The sequence below is a fragment of the Ochotona curzoniae genome, unplaced genomic scaffold, assembly GCF_017591425.1.
Source record: "Ochotona curzoniae isolate NIBS_2020 unplaced genomic scaffold, NIBS_Ocur_1.0 contig_3520, whole genome shotgun sequence".
Taxonomy (NCBI): Eukaryota; Metazoa; Chordata; class Mammalia; order Lagomorpha; family Ochotonidae; genus Ochotona; species Ochotona curzoniae.
The window spans coordinates 20,440,192-20,464,209 of NW_024465894.1; the positions used below are offsets into that span (position 1 = coordinate 20,440,192).

The window sequence follows — 24,018 nt, forward strand, 5'->3', positions numbered from 1 at the left end:
GAAATAATAATGGACACGCTCTCTGATCACAGCCTACAATTATCAATAAAAACAGAAATCAATAAAAATAGATTATCCACATGACAGACACTGTGGCACAGCAGGTTCAGCGGCCCTTGGCCACCCAGTTTCTGATCCAGCTTCCTGCTCATTTGCCTGGGGAGGCAGGGGTGATGGCCCAAGCGCCTGGGGCCCCGCCGTGCATGTGGAGACTTTGAGAGAGCTGGGCTCTTAGCTTTGGCTTGGTCTAACCCTGCTTTTGCAGGCATTTGGCGGCGGGGGGGGGGGGGGGGGAGTGGGGAAGCAGCAAATGGAAACATCCCTTTCTCTCCATCTCTCTTTTTTGTCCACTTTCTCTATCACCCTGCCTTTCAAATACATGAAAAGTTTTAGAAAAAGATTTCTTTATTTTTATTGGAAAGGCAGTTTTACAGAGACAAGGAGAGACAGAGAGAAAGATCTTCTGTCTGCTGGCTCACTTTCTAAATGGCTGCAATGGCTAGAGATGAGCCGATCTGAAGCCAGGAGCTTCTTCCTGGTCTCCCACAGGAATGCAGGGTCCCAAGACTTTGGGCTGCCCTCCTTCGCTTTCCCAGGACATAAACAGGGAGCTTATTGAGAAGTACAGCAACTGGGACATGAACTGGAAACCATATGGGATGCTGGCGCTTGCAGGTAGAGGAATAGTCAATTGAGCCATCAAACAGACCTGCAAATAAATCAATCTTTAAAAAAAAAAAATTGAAACATTTCTTCCCTTAAAATAAAAATTCCATTTAGGATCCTGGCACTGTGGCATAGCAGGTACAGCCACTGCCTATGGCACAAGTATGCCATATAAGTTTGAGTCCTAGCAGTTCCACTTCTCATCCAACTCCCTGCTAATATACCTGGGAAAGCAGTGGAAGATAGCCCAAGTGATTGGACCCCCTGCTACTCACATGGGAGACCTGAATGAAGTTCCTGGCTCCTGGCTTCAGCCTGACCCAGCTCCACCATTGAGGCCGTCTGGGGGAGCAAACCAGCAGAAGGAAGATCTCTGCCTCTCTCTTTCTCTGTCTCGCCTTCTGTATCTGGAACGCTACCTTTCAGATAAATAAATAAATAAATAAATAAATAAATACATCCTTAAAAATGCTACTTAGGGACCCAGTGTGGTAGTTTAGTGGCTAAAGTCCTTGCTTTGAACACAACAGGATCCCACATGGGCCCCAGTTCAGATCCCGGTGGTCCTACTTCCCATCTAGCACCCTGCTTGTGGTCTGGGAAAACAGTCAAGGATGACCCAAAGCCTTGGGACCCTGCATCTGCATTGGAGGTCTGGAAGAGGCTCTGGACTCCTGGCTTCAGATTGGCTGAGCTCCAGCCACTGCGGTCACTTGGGGAGTGAATCATGAGACAAAAGATCTTCCTGTCTCGCCTCCTTTTGGTGTATCTGATTTTGCAATAAAAATGAATAAATCTTTTTTAAAAACTTTACTTAGGAAAACCTCAAATATTTGGAAATTAAACAATATACTTCTAAATAATTCAAGGGTCAAAGCATGGGGGAAAACAGTTTGAATTAAATGACAAATGAAGAGTCGATGCGTGGAAACATGGTATGCAGCCCAAATGCAAGTAAAAGCTTACAGCGTCAATGTTTACATGAACTGTCCACCTAAGACATTTTACCTCAAGCAACTGGAGAAAGAAGAGCAAACTAAATGCAAATCAGAGAGAACACAATGGAAGAGAAACTGACAGAGAAAATTAGCAAATTCAAAAGTTAGTTCTTTGAAAAGAAAAGCAAAATGAACAAACTGCTATCCAGACTCAAAGTGAAAGAGGCAAAAAAAAGAAAAGTAAGTAGACACAATTCACTAACATCAGAAAGATTTCCTCAGGTTATCACTGTAGGTCCTAATAGTAAACAGATAATAAAGATCACAATGTAGGAAATACCTGACGCTGACAAATTTCAAATACAACAGATTTTTATAAAAATAACAAATTTCAGGGTGAGTGCTGTGGTGTAGTCAGTTAAGCTGCTGCCTGCTGTGCCAGCATCTCAGTGGGTGCCGGTTTGAGTCCCGGCTGCTCAACTTCCACCCCAGCCTGGGAAAGCAGTAGAAGATGGCCCAAGTCCTTGAATCCCTATACCAATGTTGGGAAACCAGGAAGAAGTTCCTGGCTTCTGGCATTCACTGGCCTAGCCACAGTAGCTGGAAGCCCTCTTTCTCTGTAACTCTGAAATAAATAAATTCTTAAAAATTCCTTGGAAAATGCAACTTAATTAAAATTGACATAAAAATTACTGCACTCTCAAGAACCTTGTATCTAGAAAAGAAACTGAATGTTATCAAAAAAAAAAAAAAAAGCTTTTCATAATCCAAACTACACCCAGATTGTTTCACGGCTGAATTCTATCAATCAAGGAAGAAATAGTGCAAATCTTTTACAAGCCTCTTAGAAATTAAATTCTTAGAAATTAAATGTTCTGAAGCCAGAACCTCACAAGAACATTACACACACAGAAAATTACAGATCAACAGTCCTCGAGGGTAGAGTCAGAAAATCTAATTGAAAAAAAATGAAAATCTATTTTCAAATAATATCCAATATATTGCAGGATAATGTATTGAGGCTAACTAGGGTTTGCTTCAAAAAGGCAAGACTGGCTGAAGACTTTGGAAAATAAATCAATGCAATTGGTTGGGTTAACAGAAGGAAGGAGCAAAGGTTTTTGAGGAGATATGGGAAACTCACTTGGCAAAGTTCAACAGCCATTCATGATTAAACCCTGAACAGGCTGGAAATGAAACATCACTTCCTCAGGCAGATTAGAGACCAGGGAACACTCGCCAGGCAAGCTCCTGTTCACGGAGAAAACCTGAAGCTTCTCGCTTGAGCTCAGGACCCGGCCTGGAGCCCTGTCTACTCCACTTTCATTCGACATCACATTGGAGGTGTCTTTGTTTCAAAGGCAGAGTTCTAGAAAAAGAGAGGGAGGGAGAGACAGAGACAGAGATCTTCCACCTGCTGATTCACTCCCTGAAGGGCTGCAGCAGCCAGCCAGGGCTGAATGAGGCCAAAGCAAGGAGCCAGGAGCTTCTTCCTGATCTCCCTCCTGGGTGTAGGGGTCCAAGCATTTGGGCCATCCTCTGCTGCTCTCCCCAAGCCATTATCAATGAGCTGGATCAGAATTGGAGCAACTGGGTATTCGAATGGGATGCTGGCAGTGCAGGTGGCAGCTTTATGCAATTTGCTGCAACACTCGACCATGGCAAAATCTTTAAAAAAATAAACACTCACCTGCTAGAGAACCTAGCTATTCTTTACACATAGAGTTAAGATAAATTAAAATATTTGTCTACACAATGACAGGGGTAAGAATATATACCTAACAAGCAAAGGAATAAACAAAAATGTCGCATATCCTCGGCTATGAAAAGGAATGAATTATTGACACAGGGGACTGTGTGGCATCTCAAAATCACTTCTCCTAAGGAAAAGAAGCCGAAATAAGGAAATACACAGAATGCATAATGTAAGATTCCAGTTGTAAAAATAATGATGGTTTCAACGGCCACATGTTACCTATGTCAACCACTTACAGGTACACACGCTGTGACACCATCTGTTCAGTTTCCTAGGGCCGTGATAACAAACCACTAGGTAGCTCAGAATAACAAATATTGATTCTCTTACAGTCCCAGAGGTCAGACCGCTTAAAGTAAGCAGTTGGCAGGGCCGTACTCCCTCTAAAAGCTTGCCTTTCCTCTCTGATGGCTTCTGGCAACCACTGTCGTTTAGTGGCTCGTAACTGCCTGACTCCGAGCCCTGCCTCTGTCACCACCCAGCATTCTAGCTGGTACCAGCTCTGAGCCATCAAGTCTACTTCCATTTGACAACATCTGAGAATCATTCAGAGAGCATCCTGAGCGGGACATCTCTTCACTTGATCACATCTGACTCATTTTCAGACAGGAGGAGGTGGGGGCTAGGGCTTGGCACTCCGGTTCATCGTTGTAGATAAGATAACCAACGTCTCATTCGCACCAGAGTTGGTCCCCAAATGCCCTGCTCATCGCTACCCAAGGCAGACACTAGGAGCAGGTGACACCCTGGCTTTCCCTTTGCCTGTTCCTGATCAGACACACCCAAACCTGGGGTGTGTCAACTGTGGCTGCCATTCCATGAAACAAACCAGGGGGGAGACAGGCGGCAGGATCTGACAGTGAAACAAGCCCCTGCCTGACCCCGAGCTGCGGCAGGATGGTGCTTCAGCAGGCAGAGCAGTACACAAAGGCCCTGGAGAGCATTCATCGGTGAGATACTTTTGCCATGGTTTCAATTCTAACCTGAACAAGGAAACAAAGGCCAAAGGAAACTCCCAGAACACCTGTATTCGATGGGATATGGGGGCGGTTTCCCTTTTCCAGACAGGGCTTGTGCTCACTTCCCAAAGTCCTCTGAGGGTATACTTGGCATTCCTACAGGATCACTTTTTTTGGGGGGGAGGGGATGGCATTTTGATCTTTGCTTCTAAATCTGATGCTTGTGCTATGCATCTGTAGAAGACATCATTTTGAAAAGCGTATCATGACCATCGGCTGTTGTCTGCTTTTCTCTGCGCACAGCCTACACCCTCGCTCTCAGAGGTGAATCCCAGCAGGAGGTCATCTGCAAGTCTTCTGGCCACAGTCCCAGCTGAGGTTGCCCTCTGCACTTGTAGCTATGTGTGAGTGAAGACGCCTTTGAAACGACCCCAGCCTCAACCACTCTGACTTCAACAGCAAGCAAGACCCGGAATAGGAACTGCCCAGTGGAGCCTGGTCAAAGCCCTGAACCGGGACATGCAACACTAATAAATGCCCGCTGTTGCTTGGGTCTCAGAATTCGCAGAAAACCCAGGCATGTAGGATCTGTTGTCCGACAGCTTTCATGAAGACGCCCCTGGTCCCTGGACGGGGAGGTCCCTCCCTCCTTCTAGCCCTGGGAGCAACGTGCATGACTTACTGAGCAGGGGAGCCTGAAGGGCTTGGTGGGCGTGGTGAAGGAGGCGCTGTGGATGGGGTCTGGGGAGTGGCCGTCGTTCCATTGGGCCAGGATCGCTTCCACGTGAACCGTGACCCCAGCGGCTCTGAGCGCCTCGGCCACTGCGCTTTCCACTGAGTAGTTGTTGAGGCAGGTGACAGTGGAGGAGGGCGGGGGCTGCACCATGTGGACGCAGGTGCCCTTCACGCCCAGGTGCAGGAGCATCTCCACTGTGGTGTAGGCGTCAATAGTGTTCCCGTAGACAATGACGTTCCCTAGGAAAGGAGGGGGAGTGCTAAGATATGCAGTCCAGAAATAAAAAAAAAAAAAAAAAAGAGAAAGAAAGAAAAACCAACCCCTATTAGTCAAATGCTAATAATGCCGAATTGCTCCTGTGACCCTCTGTCCCTCTGCCACAGGAAGCCAGCGGTGTTACCTAGCAACGGTGACCAAGATAATTTAGTCAAGAATTGGCACAAAACATCCCACAAAGTAGTCAAGTACTTTTAACGCAGAAGTAGAACATTCATTTATGTTCCTGCCATTGGAAAGTTGAAATTATGCCGCACCGAATGGTCTAGGACAAAACCTTTTATCTTGTTTTTGTTCCCTATTTGCTATACTTATTAAGGAAACAAAATTACTGAAATTTGCAATAATACAAGTTCTAAGATGAAAGGACAATGGTAACACACACACACATTCGTGCATACAAGATGCTATTGTTATTTTAATATTCCAATCCTGAAGTGGGTGGATTTCGAGGGTGTGTTTGCCTTTTGTGAAAACGAAAGACGGAGAATAAGTAGTCTGCTTTAAAACAGACACTTTAATAAATATTCAGATTCTGAGTTTTAGAATTTAATGTGTCAAGACTCAGCTAGAAGGACTGCACAAACAGCATTTTGGTTAACAAGCACAAAGTCATAAAACGTTCCGCAAAGATTTCCCTTCCGGTGGCAGCAAGCTCTACCACGTGTTCAATGTTCTCAGAAACGCAGAAACGTACAAGCCCTTCCGCGGTTTCATCGGCTTTAAGTAAACGACGCTGTTCAATGAGGGAGGGCTACTACACGTGATTCTTTACAATGACTTGGCAGTCTTCAAAAAACCTGTTGTACACTCACTTTGCAGATACAGGTAACAATCTGCCTATAAAACACATATTTCACTGAAAGGTATGAAAGGGGATTTCACAAAGCACAAAGAATGACGTTATTTGTTCAGTTGGACTGAATAAATTATATAAAATTTGATTTCAATCCCAAATGGAAATGAGGTGTGATGGCTCATTTTATCTGCCGAGGAAAGATAAACCAGAGAAAAAGAAAAAGTCTTCTCTGGGGGTGATATTGTCTAGAATATTCTCCCACATTCTCTGGCGCCCAGCTATGGGACGGTCACAGGTGCCTTTCGCGTCTGCGTTACTATGCTGCAGCCCAACGGCTCTGACTCCTGCCCTATTCGGGTATTCCACTAGTGCGTCCCTCAGGGAGCTGCAACTGCCCTAGGGGAGAGAGGCGGCATCTAGCTGAAATTATCATGGCCTCTACCTGACACAAAACAGAAATCTCAGCCGACCATCAGCAAAGCCAAAATTTGAACTAAAAACTACCTCAGACTTGAGGCCTTCTTTTCCCCAAAACATGCATGCCAAAACAACTTTCGTTCTTACTTAAACATATGCAAATGCTTAAGCCCCAATGTAAAATTCAGTCATTTTCCATGCTCCTCTCTCTCTTTTTAAAGATTGATTTATTTGAAAGGCACAGTCTCTCACATACACACAGAAAGAGAGAGAGAGAGAGAGATCTTGGTTCGCTCTCCATTTGGCCACAGTGGCTGGGGCTGGGCCAGGCTGAAGCCAGGAGCTCAGAACTCCGTGTGAGTGGCAGGGGCCCAATCACCTAGGCCATCTTCTGCAGCTTCCCCAGACACATGAACAGGGAGCCGGATGCAGAGCAGCTGTGGTGCAAACCTGGGATGCGGCTGTGGCTACCCTTTTGTACCACATCACCAGTCCAAAGATGAATTTAATCAGTGCAGAAAGGGATCTTCAAAAAGCTCACTGAAAATGCCTATCATGAGAAAACCACTTGTGAATTTTTTTTTTTCCATTCCATTGTCAAGATCTGATCACTTTTTTTTTTTTTTTCTCCTGCTCCATTCGCTCGACAGATGAGAAATGATTCAGTTTTGCACTTGATCTGGCAGGTGACAGAGGTAAAAGGTCAGCTGCCCTACTTTAAAATGGCAAACGATAACTGATGATTAGAACACTCAGGGTGAATTTTCAACAGAGGAGAATGGGATATGACCAGAGCATTTTTCATGGAAGGCCAATCTGTGTTGCTTCTCTTAGGGGATAAATCACGCATTAGCTAAGCGCACAGCGCTGAACGGAGAAGCGATGTCAGAGGAAGGCACAGGGAGGAAGGCAACGGTGAAAGCTCCTGGAATGAGAGCTACCAAGAAGGAGCACAAGTTGTCTTCTTTTTTCAGCAGCCTTTGAAGCACAGCACGCAAGGGCGGCAGCTACCCCACAGGAGCGGTGGCTTCAGGCCCGCTGGGGAGCAGGGAGAAGGATGCAAATCAACATCTGGATGAGCTGTCAGTTTCCCTCTGCAGATGGCAAAGTGCAAGGAAGACCTGCACATGCTGGCAGGAATGAAGATAACTGTTTTTGCTTTTTTTTTTTTTCACATTGTAAGTGAAACCCCAGCATGGTAGCACAGTAAGGTAAGCTGCCACCTGCGATACCAGCATCTCACCTCAATCCCGGCTGCTCCACCAGCCATCCAATTCCCTGCTAATGCAACTGGGAAAGCAGCGGAAGACGGCCCAACCACTTGGGCCCCTGAGACCCATGTGGGAGATCCAGGCAGACTTCCAGGCTCCTGGCTTTGGCCTGGCCCAGAAATTTTGGTCATTTGTGGAATGAACCAGCAGATGGAAGATCTCCTCTCTCCATGTGTAATATTGCCTTTCATATAAATAAAACTTAAGAAAAATGAGAGTGTAAGCGATGGTTAAGACACCACTCGGGATTCCTGCATCCTGTATTCCACGGCCTTGGGTTTGCATCCTGGCTCTGCTTCTACCCTAGATGCCTCCAAATGCATACTCCAGGAGCCAGCAGGTGATGGCTCAGGAGGCTGGCCACCAGCAATGGGGAAAGACGGACAGAACTTCCAGCTCCTTGCTCTGATCTGGCCCAGCCCCGCCTGTTGCAGGCATTCTAGGAGTAAACCAGTGGATGACAGATACTTCACTTCTCTCTCTCTCTCTCTGTTTTGGATAAAAAGAGATTAAAAAAAAAAACCATGGTGGTTATATATGACCTCATTCATCTTTAGAACACGCCTATGAGGTAAGCTGAATTATTTCCCACAGAGGTGTTAAGCGGTGAGCCTACGGTCACACAGCAGTCAGGTGTGGTTTCAGAATCAGTGATTCCAGCATTGTACTTACTACCCTGGCATTTTAACTAGGTAGGTGTGTTCAGTAAACAGCTAGGTGATGAAGGCATTTTTAAGAAATATTTCACAGGGCATTAAAATTGTGACATAAGCACCCATTTAAACAGCATATTTTTAAGAAGTATGAACTTTTCATCGGAACGTAAGATTTCCATGCCCCATGCCTGACCTGCCCCACCATGCGCTGCCAACATTAAAAAAAAAGGAAGAACATGTTAGATCTAACGTGACAAAAGCTTTCTGGAGGTGATTCAGGCGCTGGAATTTTAATGCGAGACTTCTGACAAACATGCTTTTAATAAGGCAGTAAACTGTATTTAAAGATGAAAATAATTTATCCACTTCAAGCCATTAAGGCATTTTTAAAAAAAAATTACTTTCATCCCTCGGTTCAATTTTATGGGAAGTATGGAGGTAACAGCAGGTGAATTTCTGTCAGTTTCAGGGCCAGCCTCCCTTCTCCGTGGTTCTGTTACCAAACGCCCCCAGATGATCACTCTGGGTCTCACCAGCGCTTGAAAGCTGCATGTCAGCCTGTGATGTCACTCATCCGCCACGGCTTGGGCAGGTGCCGAGTGATGCAGGATGATTTGTTTCTAGAAAGCCATCCAAGTCTAGAGTCCAGAAACGACTTGCAGTTTGGTTTGGGTTGTTTTTACTCCATCCTGGAATGAGTGTGAGCTGCTTTGGGAATGGGGGATGGCCAGACAGAACAGTGGAGGGAGGGGCTCCCCTTTGGGCTGGGATCTGTGGGTAATGTGTGCCTGGTAGAGACTCAGAGGGCAGTCCACACCTCCTCCTAAGAGCTGCATTCACTGCCCTGCTACCCAGATACGGGTCCTTCTAGAACAGTCGTCCTGCTGGTCTCAGTGAAGCCAGGTGTGGTGCCCAGTCACAATGAGGGAGATGCAGTGAGGTTTTTATTTATTTATTTGATCCTTTTGAACAGACACTGGCCTTGAATGCCATCCCTCTGGCCCCAACTCCCACCATTAATGATCTACAAAGTGGGCTGGGGAAAGTGACTGTTGGGGGAGATGCCCACAGTTCTTCTGGCATGGTGGTCACAAAGCGAGGGCTGATACGTCTGGAATCATGATGAGACAATACAGTTTGCACATCTTCAGGACATACACATCTTTGGGAAAGGAAAGAGAGACACAGCCAGAGACAGAGACAGCAGGGAGAGAGGTCCACCTGCTGATTCAATCCCCAAAATGCCCACGGCGACTGGGGCTGGGCTGAAGCTGGGAATGTGTGTCTCCCAGTGGCATCTTCTCGGCTCTGCCAAATGCCCAGTACCCCCCCCTTTTTTTTTTTTACAAAATGCAAAAAAATCTGTTGTGGGTTGCATCTCAGCATGCAGAACCTGTGTGGTACCAGGAGCTGGTACTTTAATTTCAGTGTGTTAATCGCATTGAAAGATACACTTAGCTATATTTAAAATAAATGAAGACGCTTAATTGCAAGCATTGATGCCCGCTCTTTCAAGCACTTTATGATCTTTCCACCCGCAGATGAACAGAAGGCCTGGACTGGAGTCCCAGCTCCCCGCCCTGAGCACTCTAAATCTCCAGACCCGCGGGTTTCTACTTAAGACACAAGGGGAGTCAGGCCCGCCCCGGTTGTTCTACCAGGAGGACAATTTCCATGCAATCCAAGCGTTAAAGAGAAGGGAGGTGCTTGAGAAAACCCCCTGGCAGGGTGCAGGCATTCATGCAAATGCTTTTTAGCTTTTGATTCCAAAAGTTGCATGTCACTTGAAAATGCGTGTTTGTGGGAAGGAAGGACTCTGCACACAGCACTGAGGAGGAGAACAATGGGACAAGAGAAGAAATGAGCCCAGCCAAGGCAGGCCTCCTCTCCTAGGAAAGGTCTTTCTGGTTTCACAAAGGGAGACATATTTTCCATATAATTGCTAAACATGTTTGCTTATTAAATTAATCTTTAATTAGTTAATGATTTTAGCCCTGCTTTGCTCTTCGGATATTCATTTTGTGTAATAAAATAATTATAGATAATTAAACTATCTGAAGCCTTTCTCTTCCTCCCCCCCCTTCCACCCCCAGCAAACATGCTGGGTCTCTAAAAATGACAACAAGTTGTAAATTAATCTGGAAAACAAAAGCATGACAGATGAATGATTTGGTTGGAATTAATTAGGCACTAATTATATACTGGAACTAGATGAAGAATGAGACTCATTACCAAAATCAAAACGCTTGTTCTGAAAAAGACACTCCGTGACGGACGTCTTTACCTTCCTCGGTGATGGAATTGTCCCTTATCCAAGTGAGTGCCTTAAAGCAGTCTTCCTCGCTGTTGAGTGTGAACAGGTTGCAGGGAACTTTGCCGGTGTAACGCAGTTTGTTGAAGTTGGGGACCTCCCGGTTCGTCAGGTGCTGGCTGATGTCAGCCCCCGTGGGGCATGGGACCTGGTGTGGATGGGTGGAGACATGTGTATGTCAGGTGCTGAAGATGAGGCACAGAATAGGAAGCCCAGCCACGTCCAGTGTAGGAACGCGTCTTTCTGTGTCCAGACACAACCCATCAAGTCCTAGTGGAGTGCAACAACACAAACCTGGAACAGGTGGAGTGACCACTTAGTGCCAACTCTTCTGAAGTGTTTGGCCAATGTCTCCGTGGCTGAGGGTTGGGGAAGGACCATATAGCAAGTTCCCTGGCTCTGTAGGTCAGGAACACAGACCACAGGCAAAGCTGCTCTCTGAGCCACAGGATCAGGGTTTCTGATGAGAAGACCAAAAAGCCAGAGGTGCCTGGGGATCTGAAATCATCTGGACCTAAATAATCTATCACATCCTTTCCCTAGAGAAAACATGCTGCTATTTCAATATGACAAGAAGGTGTCAGATTTTCCATTTGTTCGTTCTGTGTCTAGCCATTGATCTAGGCTGTGTCCTGGGTCTTAGCTGGAGTTTCTCTGCCAGAACACCCACAGTCCACGTGCCCGCTGCTTGTGGTGCAGGCTCCTTACAACATGGCGGCTGAGCTCAAAGGGCAAATGTGCTGCAACAGAACCAGGACAGAGAGCTCCAAGCTCGTTTCCATTCTGGTCTTAGGAACCATAAGTGTCCCTCTGTCTTATGTGTGCATGGAGGTAGTCATAAAAATCCTACTTTAGAGCAAAGGAAGGATTCAAATTCTTCTTGCAAGAGTACAAGGTTCTAGAAGAAGGCACGGAACTGAAGTTAATGCAGCCATGATTAATTTTTTCTAAAAATGTACAACAGGGACCATAGATAAACTTCAAGTGTATAGAGGGAATAGGCAGAAAGCAGAGGGAAGTGGACTACTATTTACTTACAAAAGTCATATGCTTATTCTTCACTTTGTCAAAGATGTATTCTCTGTCTCTCTCGTCCAGTCTCCCCATCACTGCTCCCACAGACACACATTTCCTTACTGTTAAGCTGAGCCATGGGGAACACACAATGCAAGACAGCAGCTGATACTGCTCCTGTTTGCCAATCACACTGTGGCACAACAGAGCACCTGTGCCCTGGCTGTGATGTCCAAGGACGGCATCAGTAGTGGTCAAATCTGATTTCTCGGGAAATGCAAGAGCTGGGGTTTTTATGTAGACTCAGAAATTACTATTACCAAGATGATGATGATTTGAGTTAAAATCAGGTGAATACCGTTGTGAAAGCCAAATACATCAGCACAGTAGCCTGAGATTTCCCAGCGACCACCAGTGTGCCTCTCTGATTTAGTGACCAGGTGGAGGCAGACACAGGCCACAAGACTTCAAGGCAACCTATGCCATCAGGGCATCAGGGTCAACTGGGGCCACCTCCAACGGTGTCCATGAGCAGGAAGCTGGGGTCAATGAGACTAAGGACTTGAGCCCCTGGCACTCTGACATGGGCTGCAAGCATCCCTACAGCTTCCTACCTGCCACACTGGATGGCAAATCCATCCGCTCTTTCTAACACCATTTTCCCATGAACTCTTTGAAGTATCTGGACAGCGATCAGCCCATCCTGTGCGCCCTCAGCCTACGTCTCTCTGGCTAAGTACCTGTGGGGACCGAGTCTCTGGATGCTTTAGATGTTTGTTTCCATTCTTTAGGCATGCTCAGCGGTGAACAGATCTGTGACCTCCACACTTGCTGTCACAAGTCGCATCCTTTCCAGCTGTGTCTCGTTGAGTATTGATGCTGCATTTGTTGTAACTGCTGGAGTAGTCTTAGTGCACTCACAGCTAGCCCTTCTCCTTTAGAAATGGTTGTTGTCACTCTAATTGGGTATTTCTCCTTGTATTCAGTGCCAGAACAGTCATGGACTTGTAACAGGGTAGTTGAAATCACTGTTCTGTTTTCCCCTGCATATCATCCTGGTTTATAAGTCTCACTTTTAACCATTGTGGTTGCTCCCTTTGCCTTCTCCCCTCTCATCTCCAGAGCTTGGAAGGTACATATATTTTTTTTTTACGCTGCTCAAGAGGAGTCTTTCTCCCTATCTAAATATTGAGTAAAAGTCAAAACTGAAATATTACCTTTGCTACTTAGGACAACATGCACTTCTCCCTTGCCACTGCTCTCCAAATTTTCAGCAACTCCTCAGTTTTTACTGTAGCAGGAATTATTATTTTTTTTGTACTTAATCTCAAATTTACAAAGTTATGCAGATTTGCATTTTAGAAATCATGTGTGAGGCTTGCTACCTCCATTTCTATTAATGTGAATTTCAAGATTTTCTTTTCTGTCTCAGTTGTTTGTATTATACATTAAAGCAAAAAAAAAAAAACCAGAAAATATATTTTTTCTAAGACTTGCACATGAAAAAATGGCTTTATGCTACTTTCAGGTGCGATAGATTTGGATGGGCATATAATCATGGAATCATCACATTTTCTCCAAAATGTTGTGTAGCTTCATTTTCTTTTGCTATTTAATGCTGGCGAGGGAAGTTTTGATGTTTCTTTTGTTCTCTCCCAGGAGCATGGGTTAGTAATCTGATTTTCCTTTTGAAGTCTGTTCATTTTACCCCCATCTTTCTCATGACACAATGAGAAATTCCTCGTTCTCTGACATTTGTCAGAACGCCACTGAGCATTCTCTTTTGGTCAGAAGGTGGTCACTTTGTCGGACAACATGTTTTCCGCGTAAGAAAAATTTTCTTCTAGCATGTCTTTAATTATTGTCTCCATTCCAGTTTGTTGGGTCTCTGCTTCCGAAAAGTCAATCATCTACACGTTGCTCCATATCACTCATAGCCTGTCATCTTTTAGATCAGATGTGCCCTATTGTCCCCCGACTGTTAAGGGGGCTTTGTACTTTGCCCTCAGTATCCCTGACTTTGTTTACCAGTCCTTCTGTCTCTGAAGGAGGCTGAATGTCAACCCTGCCTTACTCTCCCGTCTCTCTTTATTGCTTTTGTGGCCTCTCTGTTAGTCCTCCGTCTCAGAGTCTGGGTGGTCAGACAGAACTGAGAGACCAGAAGCTTCCTGCCACACCTATGGAATATGGAAGCATTTGTGTGTGAAGTCGGCCTTTGGGCATTTTCAAAAGCAGGTTTTCTCCTTGGTTTTTCTTGATGTCATTCCCTTTCTCTTCTCTCTGTGTTGCCTTTGGTCACAGATGTCACACTTCAAACAGGAAATTCACTGCCAAGACTCAATTTTGTCAGCTTTTCATGATCCTATGGGTCAGAACTTCTGGGGCAGGGTGTGATGAGTGATTGTTTTTATTGTTTTATTTATTTTTTAAAGACTTATTTGTCTTTATTGGAAAGGCAGATATACAGAGAGCAGGAGAGAGAAAGATCGATCTTCCATCTACTGGTTCACTCCCCAAATGGCTGGAGCTGAGCTGATCCAAAGCCAGGAGCCAGGAGCCAGGAGCCAGGAGCCAGGAGCCAGGAACCTCCTCCAGGTCTCCCACATGGGCGCAGGATCCCAAGTCTTTGAGCCGTCCCCCATCCAGGGAGCTGGATGGGAAGTGGAGGAACTGGTCATGAACAGGCGTCCATATGGGATCCCGGCACTTGGAGGATTAGCCAGTTGAGTCACTGCACTGGGGCCTTGGGCAATGCTTTTACTCCACGTGTCACTGACAGAAATCACTTGGTAATACTCAGCTGGCAAGTGGCCTTGATCTGGAGGATCCAGAATGGCATCACTCACACATCTGGAATCTGACAGAAATGGCAGGGGAGGCGGGACAAGTGGGACTGTGAAGCAGAGAGGTCACCTGTGCAATCCCCAGCAGGAGGCTCCAGGCCTGGGGACTCCTGCAGGCATCGGCAGCTCCAGGAGTAATTTCCACAAAGAGGGGCTGCCTAGCCTCCATCAAGGTAGTCACACAAGCCTTGTTGCGACTCCATATTCCAGGAGAGGAGAGATAGGCTGCATCTTTTGGGAGCGAGAAACACTGACAAGTTCCCAGAGGATCCCATGATAGCCACTTGTCCTGGACATGCTACTGTTCCCATCATAGCCATTTGTCCTGGACACGCTACTGTTCCCGCCCCCTCATCTTCCTTGAAGTAGAATCTTTTTGTATCAGATGTCATCATATGACAAGGGAGTGAGGCGCTCAGGTACCATTTTGTTCACTCTAATATGTAATCAACTCTCTGGATATCACAACACATGGCTAGTCTCTAATCAAGCTTGGGATAAACCAAAGGTCCTGCTTATTCAGGTACTTGCCCCACCCACTGGCTTCCTGGATGGTCTGTGTCTCAGTCTTCTCACGGTCAATACCAAACTTATTTGACTTTGAGCTGATAGAGTGTTGTTCTTCCTCTTTCTTTGTGATGTTACTGAAGTCCTGACTTATCTCTGGAATTGTCTTCAGGTGGAAAGTGGCTCTGTGGGCTCATTGTGGAGGTCATCTCGCAGTGCTTACTTTTCTTTCTTTTTCAATTAAGTTAGTTAATACCTTTCTTTAGAGTTGAACTGACCCAAGGCCAGAAGCCAGGAACTTCTTCTTGGTCTCCCATGTGGGTGCAGAGGCTCAAGGACTTGGACCATCATTTGTTGATTTTTTCAGGCCACAAGCATGGAGCTGGATCCAGAAGCAGAGCACCCAGGACATGAACTGGTGCCCATATGGGATGCTAGCATCATAGGTAGAAGATTAGCTTGCTATGCCACTATGCTGTCCCAATGTGTTTTTTCAAAACCAGTGTATGTTCACCAAAGCCAGAAACCCAAACAGACAGGTGTGTGCAAAGGAGTTATACAGAACTGCTGTGAACGAGCAAAGCCACTGTCCCACTTAGAGGTGCTCACAGATGGTCTGAAGTTGACAGACCAAGGGAGAAACTTTCACAAATGCATCATTGGGAGCTATGGGAGTAACTACTGAAGAATCAACAACAGAAATCCTTCAAAACTGACTCTAGAAGAATGACTTAGAAGTAAAAGAGGAGGCCTGGCATGGCAGCCTAGTGGCTAAAGTTCTTGCCTTACTTGCGTCGGGATCCCATATAGATCCTGGTTTGTATCCTGGCTGCTCCACTTCCCATCCAGCTATCTGCTTGTGGCTTGGGAAAGCAGTTGAGGGGAAAGCTTGGGACTCTGTACCTGTGTGGGAAACCCAGAAGCAGCTCCTGGCTCCTGGCTTTGGATGGGCTCAGTTCCAGTTGTTGTGGCCAACTGGGGAGTGAATCAGTGGATGAAGGATCTTTCTAAACTCTTTCCTTCTCTCTAAATATTTGAAAATAAATAAATCTTAAGGAGAGAGAACTTGTGAGACCTGCCATGTCTTTTCTCCAGTCCTGAAGAACAATTCTTTCCCTTGCGCATGGTTTGCTGATCAACCAAACGAAGTGCACCTGCGTCTCAAACACCACTTCAGAATGAGGCACACCACTCAAAATGCTTCATTAGTTTTAGTTTACAACTATATTTTATAATAGGTTATCTTTGTTCTTAGCTATGTAGGCTTTATTTTCATCACTGAGTTTTGCTTTCAAAAAAATCACAGAATTGGGACATCAGCATGAAAGAACTGAAGAGAAGAGAAGAGAAACGGAGGAGGAGGAGAAGCCAGGCTAGGCAATCTGCTGCAGCTGGAGCTGCTCTTTCTGGTATCGCTCTGCGTATCTTTGGTCTTGATGTCCTTCTGGAAAAAAAATGAAATTGGAACTCCCTTTATCGCTTCTTCATGTTGTGTTTCACTTTGCAAAAAAAAAAAAAAAAAAGGGCAGGAGCTTAATGTCCCACTGACTAAAGCTGCAGGGCCAGCTGGACACACATGGACCGATGCCCAGGTCTTGGGACAGCTCGCTGTGTCTTCTGCTCACAGCTTCCAAAGCACAAACTTGCCAGCCACCACCGGTACCCTGGGGTGGGTGAGTTGATGAGAGACAAGCTGTAGAGTATGTGGCATTTTCTTCTGGTTTAATATTTTTATAACCAAGAGGAATACTGGCATAGGAACATGAAGTATCCCTCCAGTTCATCTTTATTTTTTAACCAGAGCAAAAAAAAAAAATCATTTTCTTTCAGTAATTAAACTTCTTAAAAAAAAAGTGTGTGTGTGTGGGATGAAATGTAGGAAAGGAGGAAGGAAAAAAGAAATTGAGAGAAAAGAAATGAGGCACAAATTGATACACAGGACTCCACCTGTGGGCCCTTGGGGAATAGTCCTGAGCGTACCTGGAAGCTTTGTCAGAGATGCAGCGTCCTGGGCTCCCCTGGCCCACACCCTGGGCTCAGAATCAGCATTTTAACAAGAGTCACAGGGAGTCATGTTTGCATGGTGCAAAGTTCAGAAATGCTGCTCCAAAAATTCTAGCTGGTGGCTCTCAGCCTTAGCTTACAATTATTTGGGAAAATAAAAAAAAAAATTACTAGGGCGGGTGATGTGCCACAGCAAGTTAAGCCATGACTTGGGTGGACACCCACACCACCTCACCACGTATTTAGGTGCTAGTTTGAGTATGCCAGCACCTCTGCTTCCAATCCTGGCCCCTGCTGATGTGCCTGGGAGGCAGCAGGTGACCAGTCGAGTCCTTGGGCCTCGGTGGCCCACATGGGAGACCTGGATGGAGTCCTAGGCTCCTGGCTTGACTCTGGCTCAGCCTTGACTGTTGTGGGCACTTGGGGGAGTGAACAGATTAATGGAATAGCTTTCTCTCTGTGTCTCTCTCTTTTCCTTGCAGCTCTGCCTTTTGAGTAGATGAAAATAAACATGTAAGAAAAAAAATAAAAAGAATAAAGAATAGAATAAAAAATAAAAATAAAAAGAATGACTGGGCCCCCACCCCAGAATAGTAAAATCCCTGGGTGGCAGAGGGTGTAGGTACAAGCCTGTCTTCAGAGAAGCCTTGGGTGGCTCCCATGTGCAGTCACAGTAGACAGGATACTGAGAGGGTTCAGTCCCCCTGCCCTGGCTCCTCTGGGCCAGGCAGTGGGAAGGCAGCCAGCACACATGCCTCTGTGTGGACTCCATAGCCACCGACAAGATGGTCTGAAACCCCTGGCCCTGAGTCCCAGAGTTCACTGGCAAGACCCAGCCTGCTTTCATGGACTCCCATGAGGTGCCCAATGTGTGCTGAAGGCCAGAGAGGCGGCAATCTGTCACCCCAAGTCATGGGGGCAGCTCTAAGCTGTCAAGCAGCAACACTTTCTTCAGATCCAGCTTCAACAGATTGATCACACAGCTGCCGGGAAGCCGGTCAATCAGACTTCCTAACTTTAAGACTAAGAGACAGAAGGTGTGCATGTTTGCAATATTGTTGCAGGGGCCCACCACTGACGCCTCCTGTGGCATCAGTGAATTGAACATACAAACGTGCATACCTGGTGGTGTCTGGATCCAGCCTCAGCCAGTAGCTAAGTGTTAACGGACATGACTTCAAGAATATTTCTCCAGCTCACTGCCATTTTTATCTTTGAATAGACTTTTTTTTTTCCTGGACTGGGTCCCTGGGAGTGCTATGTGGACACAGCTCTGGCCTCGGGCACAGGGCTTGGAGAGTGTATTTGTGAATGCACAGCGGCAGCTGTCTTGGAGGAGGGTGCGCGGGTTGGGTAAACACGTCCACCACGGACAGCTCCCAGCACGCCCCTGTCTGCGCAGCCTCACCTGGTACTGCTGGCCCGTACACAGGATGAGGTGATCGTAGTGTACGATATCTTCCTGGGAAACCACCACGTGCTTGGCCACCCGGTCTATGGCCGTCATTCTTCCCACCACCACGTTAACCCAGGAGCACAGGGACATCAGTGCATAATCTTTATCATTAAAACAGTGGCTGCAACAGAAAGAGGAGAGCTCTGTGAGTGACATTTGAGCAGCTGACAGTGAGTATTAATTAGACATCTGGGGAGCTGCTACAAGTCCCCTGATGGGCCAGGTCCCAGGCTCTAGCTGCAAGCTGACCAGAACCAATGCTAGATTTTTTTTTTTTTTTAAGATACAAATGAACATCCTTCCGTTGGAGCTGATTTGTTCCACCTGGCTTAGGCTGGTCCACACGGAGGGTGTGTGTGTGTGTGTGTGTGGGTGTGTGTGTGTGTGTGTGTGTGTGTGATCACTCTTCTGCTTCTGTGCATGATGTTTTTAAGCTTGCTTTAGCCGTTGAACTGTCACACTGACCACAGGAAATGAGAAACAAAAGAATGACACTGCTAAGGCAAGGGTCAGTGTCCTAGAATACAGAGAAAACTTCCATGCTAGTGCTTGTTCGATAAATGACTCATCCTACAACCAATGAATGGCTTCGTGCCAAAGCAACAAGATGCCTTTTATGTGGTCAGGGGTCAACCAGGTAGGAAGTGAGGCTTGCAGCTAGTTCTACCCCTAGGGACTTTGGGGAGTCCTTGCGCTGGGCACAGGTGACATGCAGGGAACTGGCACTTGTGTGCAGAGTGGGACCAGTGAAGACTTAGCAAAGGTCTGGTGGCTGCGCAAGCTCCATTCCCTGGTGTCGGAGGAGGGATTGCGATGAGGACTGTTTGAAGGATGTTCTGAAAGGTCTGACCCTGTGAAGATGACCTTTGGTAACACTCCTGTTGTGACAACCAGTGGTTGTCTAAGATGACAAAGTCAGGATGAGTTTCTTTTCGGTGCAGGCTGCTCTTGTCAAGCAGAATCTTGCCAGGGTCTGCAACCCCCTGCTCTTGATCCTGGCCTAGCTGCACCCTCGATGGCCTTCAGTCTCCTCACCTCCCCACCAGGGTGCTGAGGGGGATACTGAGCCCACCCTGGATACCTTGACCATTGTGAGGAAGGAACGGGAGAATGTAAGAGATGCTGCTTTGTCAAGTGGGATGCAGATGGGGAAGGCATTATCTAAATAATGTTAATGATACATAATCCTGTTTATTTTCCTCGGAGGCAAACAGGATTCTGAAGTGGTAATGGGAGAACACTTTTCTTCTTTTTTGATCCATGCAACAGTCTGGTCTTGCTGCACAAAGAGAATTCTAGTAATGGATGCCCATTAGACCCTGTTACCAGGGCCCGTGAAAAGAGATGGGTGCTCCGGGCTTTGCAACTCCCTGTGAAGCAACACTTAAAAACAAGATGATTTCATCTTAATAAATTAAAAAAAGAAAAGAAAATCAAGGGCTAGCAGGTCGCAGGGAAATAATGGGCAGTGAGATGAAATTCTTTGTCAACAAGTACCCACGTTGATAGCTTTACAGCAGTACAGGTGGCTCAGGGAGCCCAACTCTCTATGACAGATGGTCCCAGGGTTGTTCCCAGTCATCTCACAGTCCCTCCTGTATGCACGCCATGCGAGGTGGTGGTAGGGGAAATAAATGAAGTTAGTGCACAGGGATTAGTGCCGTGAGGATCTGTGCAAAGATAAATGGATAAATGCTTCTGAGGAAAATCCACAGAAGGTTAAGAGGCCACCACCAGTTTGAATGATGGCATGATGGTGGTGTTGCTGAATGTCAGCGTTCATATCTGAAGCTCTGTCCAGCTGGAACTGGGAACTTGGGGAACACTGCTCTGGAACAGCCCTCACCTGGATGCAAAAGGAGGCGAGTGAAGAGTATGTGGATGTTTGTTCTTCCCCGGCTACTATACTCATGACACTGCTCAGTTTTAACCATCTGGTGTCAAGAGACAGATCTTACCTAATTCCCCACCCCGACCCCACCACAGCAACGAAGCTGTATACTGGTGACTCTCTAAGGGACTTTCTTCTGCCATTATTTCCTAAGTAGTTAGTGGGCATCAAGATTCTAACACAGGAAGGGACTGCTTGCCAACTTAGTGAGACAGAATGACCACCACTAGGATTCTCTGGAAAGGGGAGAAGGAACCAAAGAAGGTAGATCAGTGACCGGAAAAAAAAAATCCCCACAAAGTCATCTTCACAGACCATTCTGAGATGAGAAGGAAGGAAAGAGCAGAATTCAGGGTCAGGAGATGTTTGGAAGTGGCGATATGTAAGGAGAGTGGCCAGCTTGCTCAAGTTTGTGGTGCCCCTAACTTAGTGGGGGGCGGAGGGTAAGGAAACTAAGCTCCCAAACTTTGGGTACACAATGAGAGCCCAGCTCCAGCATGGTAAATGTTAAGTCAGCAGAGGCCTATGCCTCTTGGAATCAGAACCCTTCAGAACTGCAAAGAACTCTGATGGTTTTTTTTTTTTTACAAAGAAGTGAATCGTGACGCTCCTAGAAAGGAGATTCACAATTAACTTTCCATTATTCAGGCCTGATTGACCAATTAGTGGATGGCTTCCTCTTTCTGTATCTCCACCTCTCCCGCGGCCTTCCTTCAGCTGCCTCCCAAGCATGTCATTAGCACCTCCGCCAGGGGCTGCCAAATAGTAACAATAGTAATAATCCAGGACCCTGGCTAGGGACAAGCTCAAAATTAGTATATAGAAGGAAGATCATGTGTCATCAAATTTGTGGATGTCATTTGCACGTGTTAGTTTCAAACTCAGAGATCATTTCCTTTCTTGGGATTCTGGGACCATTTGAAAGGCAACATCCTGTCCAATCTGTGGTTTCTAAGAACTGTGATGACATGCAGTGACCCGCACAGAGACACCTGGCTGCGTTACTCATTTAACTTTTGCCCAACACTTGATTGAGGAGACTTTGGTATGAATGTTGGAGCCAACTTCTTCATCTATCCCATCATTATTTCCTGGGCACCTGCATGTGCCAAATCCAGGAGCTGCTCTATGAACAGCAACAAAGAAAGCAAGGAAGAGAATCAACCACTAAAAAAGGCAGATGAGGGGAATTTCAACAGCAGGAGAGAAATACAGCAGAGCGAGGGGGACCCGAGTGTGTTGGGACGCTGACTGCGGATGAATGGAGCAATCAGCATGGATCTAGTGGATCAGGGGGCAGCTGAGAGACAAGAGTGAAGACCCTGAGGACAGGAACTTGTCTGGCTGTATTTGAGGGGCATTGAAGAGGCAAAGAGGCTGCTATGGGGTATGTGTGTAAGTGTGTGTGTGTGCGTGTAATGGCACAAATTGTTAAAGATGAGATCAGAGAAGTCAAAAGTTGGGAGAGGTCTTAGGTCGTAGCATTTCTAGAACATTCTGTGATGGCAGAAATGTTCTGCAGTTGTGCCGTGTAACATAGACAGTGACTGGTGGCCACACGTGGTTGCCTGAGCCCTTATACGTGGCTCCTGGGAGTGAGGAACAGAATTTCCATTTCATGAAGTTGTAATTGATTTAAATCAAAACAGCTGCATGTGGTTTGGGAGTGTTGTGTAACACAAGGGGTGGACAGGCTGAATCCAGTTTTGCAGTATGGGCTGAGCTGCTACACTGAGAAGGCAGAAGGACAGAAGCAGGGGTGACTCCCACAGCCTCCCATCCTGGGCAGCGTGGTACTCCCAGGAAATCAGCTCAGAACCAGAATTAGAAACTTTGAAAGAGGGCAAGTGAGGGAGAGGACACTTGTGGGTCATTCTCTATGCTTGGCCAGAACTTGGTGTTAGGCTAATATTAACCAAAACTTCCAGCAGGTGTGGCTCAACAGATACGTCTCACAATCAAAACCACCACCACCAAAAAACCACCAGGCTCAGGAAGTGAACCCCCTGGGCCAGACCCTTAGTGGTAAGGACAGAATTTGAAGCCACCTCCTCTTGGCTCAAAAACAAGACCACTTTTTTTTTTTCCTTTCTCTACCATCATGATCCCTTCCAGGAAAAAAAAAAGTTTAAAGCCTGATAAAAAGAATTAGGTCACAATGAGCTGGGTCCTACTGGCAAGGAAGCTGTGCTTGCTCTCTGCTGGAAGGCAAAGCTAGCCTTTTCCACAGAAGGAAAAGGGTCCCTCCATCACAGGCTCCAAAACGAACCCCCGAAGAGGGACCAATTTCCTTCTTCCTGGCAGGATAAAATGGGAAAGTATTCCCGGAGGCAGGGTGCCTGGTGCTTCTTGTACCCATGTTTTGCCGTAGGAAATTAAACCTGATGGAAGCTGTGCGGTAATGAAATGGCATTTTCCAGGACGGATATTATCACACCGTGATTCTGCAGGGCTGTGCTGAAAACAACACAGCTCACCCAGAGTGGCACGGGAGACCTCCGCCTAACCCGGCCAAGGAGTGCGGGGTGGGTCGGGGGAACCGATGGGTTAGCTGGCAAGTTCATCTCTGTATTTCCTTAGGCAGACTTGTTGAAGTCTGGGAGGGCAAACTTGCCACATCTCCCTTTTCTGATCTGAAATCTCTCACTCAGCCTAAGAAGACTGCACACAAAGCAGGACATTTGGGCTGCGGAGCAGAAATGCAAACACAATTCATACTCGCTTGCTAGGAATTTTCTTGGTTCACTGCCCAGAAGTTTTTTCCCTGGGAGTCCATGAGTTGAAATCAGGGTGAGGCTGTTAAACTTCAGGTGCGAGCTGCAGAAGAAAGAAGCAAAGGGAGAAAGAACAAAAGCGGTTAAGCATGATGCAGCGAAAGGGTTTTTAAAATGATTATATTTCAATGTAACTTTCCTTCTTGTGTAGTCCAACATTTGCATTTTTTCTTCTTCGAGACTAGAAATCTTTCCACAAACCTTCAGACAGAACCGAATGTTCAAATGAAGAAAGGAAGATTATTATACTGATGTTGCAAATTGTAGAAACTTCTAGAAGCTTAGGGCAGACACTAACTTTTTTTTTTTAATTTGCTTTTCAAAGTAAAACAAAACTAAACCCACATATTTGGATGAGTGAGGTAAATGTGGTATAAATTAATGCAAAGTTTGAATTTCAGGCCATTTTCTAAGAAACTACTTTGATCACAATCATCACGGATAACCCTTGTGCACATCCTCCTATATACTTGAAATAGTCTCTAGACTCCTTACAATACTTGAATCAGTGTCAATTCTATTGCACAAGTGGCTGTTAGGCTGTATCATTTAAGGACTCACAACAAAAACATCTGTGCATATTCAGTACAGACGTTGCTTTTTTTTTTAACTAAATACTTCTCATCTGCAGTTGAACTCGCAGCAATGTTAAAGTCATGGGAAGGCTAAGTGCTCTGTAGACCCTGAACAGTCGAGAGGCTTCCATTGACTAAGTCCATTGGCCAATGGCAGCCTCAATACTTT

The 24,018-nt window shown here is 46.1% G+C and overlaps 1 protein-coding gene across 1 annotated transcript in view; it reads right to left on the bottom strand.

Annotated features, from left to right (window-relative positions):
- CFAP61 (cilia and flagella associated protein 61) overlaps positions 1 to 24,018 on the bottom strand; it is a 188,566-nt gene that overhangs the window by 38,098 nt on the left and 126,450 nt on the right. The window contains exons 18-21 of the mRNA XM_040981267.1: positions 23,219 to 23,317; positions 18,562 to 18,730; positions 10,759 to 10,933; positions 5,002 to 5,294 (exon numbers count right to left, since the gene is read on the bottom strand). Coding sequence (XP_040837201.1) covers positions 5,002 to 5,294; positions 10,759 to 10,933; positions 18,562 to 18,730; positions 23,219 to 23,317 — 736 coding nt within the window. The remainder of the gene's footprint in view (positions 1 to 5,001; positions 5,295 to 10,758; positions 10,934 to 18,561; positions 18,731 to 23,218; positions 23,318 to 24,018) is intronic.